The following is an 8,877-nucleotide window of genomic DNA, read 5'->3' as shown; positions in this document are numbered from 1 at the left end:
AGTGCACTGTGTGAATCAGGCCTTAGAGGAAAGATGACAACACCAGCTGTCTAGATCTGCAGCTCAGTTACTTCTGCCATTTCTAGATGCCACAAGAAGCTGCTATTGATGGTGCTTTACTATGTGCTAAGTCTTGCCAGCCAGTCTGTGACTATATGTATGGGTAGAAAGCCTAGCAAAGGATTTAACCAGAAACTACAACTCCCAGCATTCCACAGTGCCCTTAGTAAATATGGCCGCCCGGGAGTCGCCGGGCCGGGGTGATTACCCAGCATGCCCCGCGGTCCCCGGAAGTCTGTGCTGTTGACAATATGGCGGGGGCTGGAGCTGCGGCCGGAGGAAGGAGGAGGAAGTGTCATTCATGCTAAGACTGCGGGGAGAGGGGCTCCTAGTAACCGCAGAGCTCCGGCAGCGGCGTCCCCGGCGTCCCGTGTGCTGGGTGAGGGGAGCCGGGGCGCCCCACTATGCGCTGAGGGAAGCGGGCACGTCCAGCGAGCCGGCGGCGCCATGTCCTTCTTCCGCAGGAAAGGTAAGAGCTGCGGCTGACAGCCCGGTGTACGGGAGAGGGCTGGCTCCCGGTGGGGTGTCATCACTGGGGGCCACCGGCGGAGACTCTTAAAGGGCCAGTGCACCTGTATGGTTTCTCAATCATAGTTAAATCTGAGCCGCCCCTTTAAATTGGTGACAGCTGAGCCCCCAGGTATCCGGATGTCATGGCGATGCACATAGGACTGTGACCCCAAAACTTTCACGCTAGGTTTTGTAACCTATGGGAATCTGGGGATCATGTGCCTCACACAGGCGGCAGCCATGTCCTGTCAGTCACACGTCCCTATTGTGGTGAGATGTCACAGGCTGGTGGGCAGCGCTTACCTGGGGGTGGGCATGAGATAGCTGGGCGATCGTTACGCGGGCGTAGCCTTTAGTCCATCAGCGGCTGCAGGCAGAGGACGGTCCTGGATGACCAGAGCTGACCTGGTGTAAGCCGTCGTTCACATGACCAGTCCAGGACTCCGATATGGATCCTCTGCCCTTAGGAATGGGCATCATTATCAGATTATTGGGGGTTCACAGCTGGCTCCCCACAATTCAGGAGTTCACTGGTCCCACAGATGCTCGGCTCATATTCACTTCAATGGGAGCTGAACTGGATGACCCAGGTTCGGCCATTGCTTTCATACACTTGTGCTTTTAAGACCTGCTAGTAGCTGATCATTGGGGGGCTCAGTCAGACCCCCTCCACCCTGATATTGATGGGCCATCAATGTCATAGTCCTGGTAAGTAATTCATCTTTTCCATATGTCATATAGTGTTTACTCTTGGTCGTGTCTTGTAAAATCCCAGAAAACGCCTCTAACCGTCCGTCTTTCCTTGGTCCGTAGACAGCAGTGCAGCCGGCCGCTCTCAGGTGTCTGCGCATGTTAGTGATAGATCTCGTCCTCCGCTGCCACTTTCCACATCTGTCACATCACAGGCACGTTACATGGTGTGATACCAGGGAGTCTCTGTGTGATTACATGACGCTGTTGTAATCTATCCCAGGCATTATGTGATGCCCCTTCATGGCAGCTGACAACCGGGGCACAAAGCTACATACAGTACTAAAGGGGTTCTCAGGTGTCACTGGCATAGGAGGGTTTAGGCCGTGTTCCCATGTTCCATAAACGCTGTGGTTTTTGGAAAATCTCTTTTTAGCAGGGCAAAGTGGATGTGATCTTGTGACAACGTACGTCCACTGTACATTTGAAGATGTTGTGGAATTGTGTGGTTTTTTTTTTCTTATTCTGTGAGGGTTTTCGCTATAGGCTTCAATTGGGAGCTTAGAAAAACACACATAAAATTTCAGTTTTGTTTTTGAGGACAAAATCGCAGTATGTCTACACTTAAAAGTCCATTAAAAACATGCTTTAAATCTGCACCAAAAATGAATAAAGAAACAAAAACCACAAATTAGAGCAGATTGGTATTGATTATTTGTGTGGTCACCTACGCAAAAAGTGCTGCAGAATGGAAAGCAGGATTTCTGCACAACAGAACAGCACAACTGTTCATTGTCTAGTGGCCACTGCCAAGAAGTGCAGATCAATGCCTACTCTTAGACTGGAGCTGACCTGCAGCACCTGGCAGCGGGCTCTACACATTATTTATTATTACAGCGCCATTCCTTGGCGCTTTACATATGAGGGGGGGGGGTGTACATAATAAATACAAGTACAGTAATCTTAAACAATACAAGTCACGACTGGTACAGGAGGAGAGAGGACCCTGCCCGCGAGGGCTCACAATCTACAAGGGAAGGGTGAGGATACAGAAGGCGAGGGTAGAGCTGGTCGTGCAGCGGTTTGATGGATCGGTGGTTACTGCAAGTTGTAGGATTGTCGGAAGAGGTGGGTCTTCAGGTTCTTTTTGAAGGTTTCCATGGTAGGCAAGAGTCTGATATGTTGTGGTAGAGAGTTTTTTTAGTTGATGGATCCGCATTTTCCATAGCGCATGCCCGGAGAAAGGAAGTCAGCGAGAAAATTAACCCTTAAATCCTTTCTGGCGCACAAAAAAATTTCTCTCTCTCTCTCTCTCTTTCTTTAAAATTCTTCATTCTGCGGATCCGTCAAAAAATGGATCCTGTGGCATCCGTTCGGCACGGATCCGCCTTTTTGGCGGATTTTAACTGACACAAAAAACTGAAGTGTGAAAGAGGCCTAAGTACCGGGAGACGAGGTCACAGATGTATGGAGAGTTTAGAACAGATTGGAGGGGTCACACCGTCGTAAACAACGAATTGTCCCATCTGGCTGCCCAAAATACTTTAGCACCTGATGAATCGGCATGTGGAACCTGTTTGATCTCTTATTGATAAGGGTGTTATGAATGACCCAAGGATCCCTTTAAATGGATTTTCTGGCTCTATTAAATTGAATGAGCTGAGTGATGACCAGTACACTGTGTACGGAGCTTTGCAGGGCTGATAACAGCCGATCCTGTTGGTCCTTGGTGTCGAACCCCACCAATCTGATATTATGGACCAATAATAGAAATAAGTCCTCAGTATTTATGTAGCAGACATACCCCTTATAGGGAACCTACAACATCGGATAATGCTATTATATATCTTGTATATAGATACATTGTGTATTGGGTTAGCTCCCCAGCTGCAGTCAGACATGTAGGGGTGAATGGGCAGGGTGGTTGGAGCATATGAAATTTAATTGTGGAGTTTCCATTGTTGGTCACTAGTGATGAGCGAACGTGCTAGGATAAGGTGTTATCTGAGCATGCTCGGGTGCTAACAGTATTTTCAGCATGCTCGAAAAATATGTTCGAGTTCCTTGTGTGCATATGTTGCGGCTGTCGAACAGCCAGGAGACATGATGCTGCGGGGACTCGAACATATTATTCGAGCACGCCGAAGACACTCGGTTAGCACCCGAGCATGCTCAGATAACACCTTATCCAAGCACGTTCACTCATCACTGCTGGTAATCTTTTTTTCTTATCAAGAATGAACCCCAGTTGTAATTATGGCCCACATGTAAATGATCTGATGCCAATTGGTGAATCAGAGTGCATCCTCCCATCGTCAGCACCCCTACAATCATCTCATCTTATATCTCTTTATAAAAAGTTATTAGGGAGTTCTGGATGCTGCTGCTACAAGGGTTCTGGGTTCACTTACTTAAGACTTACCGTAAATATTTATTTACATAGGTATGTTGTCATTACCAGATTATGCCTGGGTGTAGTCTGGGGCCATGAGGTAATTTGCTTAATTGCTAAAATCTAATGAGCCATTTATGTGGACCCATTTCAGCTTTCTATTAATTGGCAATCATATATTCTACTTGTTTGTCATTCATTGCCCTTTGTATAAAGGCCAAGGAGCGAAAATGAGGACAGAACGTTTGATAATACCATTGTTCTGTCTCTGTTTAGTGTCATGTTCGGCAGCACATCTCCTGTTTACACGGGGCGATATGCTGCCGATAACAAAGGTGCGAGCGATCCAATCACCTGACAGCATTGTTCTTGTCTGACAGATGATTGTCAGTATGTTTACACCGGCAGGATATTGGCTCGTGTAAGGGCCAATACTTCTGACCTGGTTAGTCGAGTGGGTGATAAATCACTGCCCTCTGGAGTGGACACGTTTCGAGCCACCATTGTGGTGCAGGTTGGTAACATTGGATGCACACTTGTTGACCCAGATATGGAGATGGGTGAAGTTACGACCAGTTTGTACGTGGACAGATGATAATCTGGGCGCTGTTATGCTGTGAATGCTTTTCTCAGATGCTCCCTCTGAAGATATTTCATCGCTCAAGGCCCTCGCAGTGTGAGAAGATCCTCTGTCAGTAAGCCGGTGGAAAATAGATACAATTAGTCTTATAAAGATTCCTCTAACGTTAGTGCCATCTTTGTGTTCGGCGATATCCCCACGATCAGGATATTTTCGCTGCCTTCTAATCAGTTCAGTGAACCATGCGGAATTACTGCATGTAGTGAATGGCTGTGGGTAAGACTATACAGCGTAGACTAGTGTGTCCTCTGCAGATAATGGATGTGCTGCGGCTTGTAAACCTGCACCGCAGGTGAGTTTACTCAGCTTCAATTAAAAGCACACAGTGGCCATGGGATTTCTATAAATCTCATACACTGTGCTTCTAATGTAGAACGCAACGTTTTGGACGCCGCGCAGGTGAGCTGCATCCAAAATGCTGCTCTTCCTGATTGTGGGAATGAAGCCATAGTGATCAGCAGTGCCCGGCAGCCATATGTGGCTCTTGTATTCTGCTGATGCCACCAAGGGATATTTGATTCCTCTGTTCTCCCATTCGTAATTATTTAGACAATTTGATATTATGGCTTTGCAAAGGGTGCAGACAGCAGTGCCATCAAAATCATCACTGTGGATGGAGCTTGGGCCATACATGGCCAGCCGAACCTTTTTGGCCACAGGCTAATAAAGGGTCATGGTTATTTTCCTCCACTATTGAGACTCTCCTTGGAGAACTGACTATTAGAGAAAACTTAAAAGGGTTTACTAGAGATTAGTCTTGAGAAACATGTCTCCCAAGCCCCTCCAGTTTCCTGCTTGTCAGGGGACGGTGGGCTCTTGAACAATTGACTGTTCGGTCCCGCTGCATGGTTGAGTCATTGGCCGGAACCTTGTGCTTTTCAGTTCTGCAAATGGAGGAAGCTATACATTAGTAGCATCACAGGATAATGGGGCAGCTGATGCTGGCCCGCGGAGCAGTACACAGGGGAGGCGGTGCTGGCCCGCGGAGCAGTACACAGGGGAGGCGGTGCTGGCCCGTTTCTGCCAGCTTCAGAGCTGCACTTTTATACCAAAGGAATAGAAAGAAGTGTGCTCCTTTGCCTAAGAAACCAGTCACTCTTATATACTGCAGAGGTGGCCGGTAACTAAGCAATGAGCAGTGCACTGCAGAATGTAAAAGCCTTTTTTTCTTGGGAACTGAGAGGATATGTCATAAAAAGTAAGCAACAAATTTGCTTGTTTTTACCCATTTTTCTTGTTCAGACAACCTCTTTAATCTAGCGTGTACTTTGATTGCCAAGTAAAATTGATGGAAACTGAAAGGACACTGTAGTTGCAGACGGTGCCATACTGATGTTTGTATTTTCATTGGTCAGTCAAGGTTGTAGGTTATCATTGATTTCACACCTTCAGTGCATAGGAGTGAATTCTGCATGTAATATTTTGCCCCCAGATTTGATGAGGATGTGCAATTCTGATGTGTGGGCGTTGGACTAGTTCACATGACCGTGTTCCAGGTGTACAAAGGTCTGACTGTGGTTCTCATGACCCAGGCAAAGGGCCCAGTTGATTGACACTGGCGATTTGCACAACAGCCTTAATGAAGGGGAGGGCAGGAATAAGTTGCATCAAATTCCTTAAGAGGTGTGCAGATTTTTAATGTATTTGGGTTCATATTTCTAATCTCGTGAATGGCTGCCAGAAAATGTACATCAGCCGCGGGCTCTTTCGTATAGTGTTTGCAAGTGCTGCTCTGAAGCTGGTCGGATGGCTGGCATCGGTGTCCCTGTGCTCCTCCAATGCTGCAGGGAAAGCACTACCTCTGCTTGCTGCGAGAGAGCATGGACTTTGGGTCAGCAGGTCAGCCGTGCAGCTGGTCCGAAATGTCAATCATTCAGGAGCTGACCTATATTTCTGTAGTAGTTTATGCCATATTATGGCATACATCACACAGAATTTGTTGGATGTCCTTGGCTACCTCTTTTCCAAACAGTGGGTGAAGCTGGCCAAGACTGGCAAAAAAACGCCAAGTCGCAAAATGTTTTCTCAATTTTGCATCGCACAAATATTTTGCATCATTTCAAACAGTTTTCCACCAGAATTCTGGTGAAAATTACTTGATAGTTAGGGCCCTAACAGTCTCAAATTTGGAATATGGATGGAAAATGACGGCTGCCAGACTGCTGTTTGCTTCAGCCCCCAGGCCGGGTCTACGTGAATCAGATTTCGTAGATAATTTGTCCCAAGAACTCTCGTCCAAGCCTAGTGCTCCTGTGTATGGGGGGACGCAGAGTGGTCTATGGAGCCGTTTGGCTGACAGCTATATCATGTGTATGGCAAGCTTTAGTCTCTGTTATCAACCCTTACAGTGACGAGGAAGATGCCCCACCCTGACCGCATGGGAGTAATTGAGCTCAGATAATGCAATCTTTTCTTAGCATAGTCGTTCCAGTTTGACTGGGTTAAAAATTCTCCGTCTCATAGGAGCGGTTGTACAGATGTCTCTGCTGCGGTACTTTATGTGATCGATATTAAAAGGGAATTTTGAAAGGTTTTCCCACCTAATCTAAGAGCAGAAGAATGTAGACAGATGCCCCGATTCTAGAGATGTGTTACTTACTGGGCTGTTTGCTGTAGTTTCAATAATCTCCTGCTGATTCAACAGTAATGTTATCACTAGAGGACTAGTAAATCTGCTGCCCGGTAGTCCTCCATATTCATGAGTTCTGTATAACCCCACCCCCACCACTGATTGGCAGCTTCCTGCCTATGCACAGTGTACACAGAAATCTGTCAATCAGAGTTGTGGGCAGGGTTATACAGAGCTCAGCATTCAGAGAACTGAAACATCAGCAGCAGATAAAACACAAACCTGCAGCAAATGGAGTGACACATCACCGGAATTGGGGGTATCTGCCCCTACATTATACTGCTGTCAGATGGGCCAGCAGAAGCCTGGTGACAGATTCCCTTTAATCGTCCTCTGTTTAGCATTCATCAATTATTTAGTAGGCCAATACTACAGAGAGTGGTTTGTGGTGAATTTCGTATTTCGATTTTTGAGTCTAGGTCTAATTGGCCGGTGCAAAACCCTATGCAGTTAAATGTGTGTAATGTAACAATTCTCTGCAGCCAACACTTTGGCCATGTGCACAAGCTGCGGATTAACCTGCGGATTGCCCTCTGCAGATCCGCAGGTAAAACTGCAGGTAAATTGACCTGTGGTTTTACCTGCGGATTGGCCTGCGGGTTTGACCCCTGGACAATGGAATAGGTGGCACACCGCAGCGGAATCCGCAGAAAGAATTGGCATGTCAGTTCTTTCTGCAGATTCAAAACTGCAGCTTTTCCGCAGTGAAAAAAACTGCAGCATGTGCACAGTGGATTGTAAATCCCATACACTTACATGGTACTGTACACTGTCTGCAGAACTGCTGCGGATCCGCAGAGGCCAAATCCGCAGCGTGTGCGCATAGCCTTACATTTCCCATACACCAGAGAGCACACATTACATTGCTGAACAGTTCTGCCAAAATCTGCACATTTGGCTGATTTCAGTAGAGATGTTCTTTGCATAAAAAGTTCTGAACTTTTGGAAAAACAGAGGTCCATTCAAATCACCGTTTTGTATCCAAAAGCCGTCTTTCAAGCTCTTCAGTGTGAACATCGGCCAACTTGTAATGATCAGGATTTGCCCATATTCAGGGTCTGACGCAGCAGTATGGTAACGTCCTGTAGTACTAGTGACATCCTGGAACAACAGATTCTTCTTTACCAGCTGGAGAAATCCTGGTGTTTGTGTTAGCCGCCCCTGTTGTTCACAGCTACATATTGATTTCCCTATTATCAGTACTTTTTTATAGCTGTGAAAACAAGGACCATGTATTAGGGTATGTGCACACGGTGCGGATTCTGCTGCGTTGTACAGTACCTTTATTTCCTATGGAAATTAAAAAATGCAGTGCACATGCTGCGGATTTTTCCGCGCGGTTTTGCTGCGGTTTACAATCCGCAGCATGTCAATTGTTTGGTGCAGAAACGCTGCAGTTTTACACCTTATCCATTATGAGGTGTACAACCGCAGGCAAAACCGCAGGACTTTTGTCCTGCGGATTTACCTGTGGTTTTCTCTCCAAAATCTGCACACCCAAAAAACTACGTGTGCACATACCCTTAGGCGGCGGTCAGCTGCGTTAGGCGGCGGTCAGCTGCGTTAGGCGGCGGTCAGCTGAACTTTGAGTCTCCAGATTTTTGTTCTGCAAATTTTCAACTCCATGGCCTTTTTACTGATTTTCACGAGTTGAATAAACTATATGTACTCTATTTTCTTACATTTTATGTAATTGCCCCTTTTCTACGAGATTGTCCTTAAAGGGAACCTGTCACGAGTTTTGTGACATAGCAGCTAAAAATATCACCCCATTCAGCGTCAGCTATGCATTCCCTAAATCCTTATATAACCCCCTGACCCCCCTTGTATACTCCTGAAAAATCTTTTTAATTTCTCTCTCCCGCGCTGTATGGTAATCTCGTGGTTTCGGGCCTTTGCATCCCTCCCATCGGCTGTTGCTCGCCGTCCGATTCATGGATAACTTCTCTTGCGCCG

At 46.7% G+C, this 8,877-nt stretch overlaps 1 protein-coding gene across 1 annotated transcript in view; it reads left to right on the top strand.

The window, feature by feature from the left end:
• Window positions 1–250: 250 nt before the first annotated feature.
• The window catches only part of AKAP10 (A-kinase anchoring protein 10), an 82,182-nt gene continuing 73,555 nt past the window's right edge, over window positions 251–8,877 (top strand). Inside the window, exon 1 of the mRNA XM_073565280.1 lies at window positions 251–529. Coding sequence (XP_073421381.1) covers window positions 274–529 — 256 coding nt within the window. The 5' untranslated portion in view covers window positions 251–273. The remainder of the gene's footprint in view (window positions 530–8,877) is intronic.

The sequence above is a fragment of the Dendrobates tinctorius genome, unplaced genomic scaffold, assembly GCF_039654945.1.
Source record: "Dendrobates tinctorius isolate UK_male_01 unplaced genomic scaffold, ASM3965494v1 ptg000016l, whole genome shotgun sequence".
In the NCBI taxonomy this organism is placed as follows: Eukaryota; Metazoa; Chordata; class Amphibia; order Anura; family Dendrobatidae; genus Dendrobates; species Dendrobates tinctorius.
This window is presented reverse-complemented; position numbering and strand designations above follow the sequence as displayed.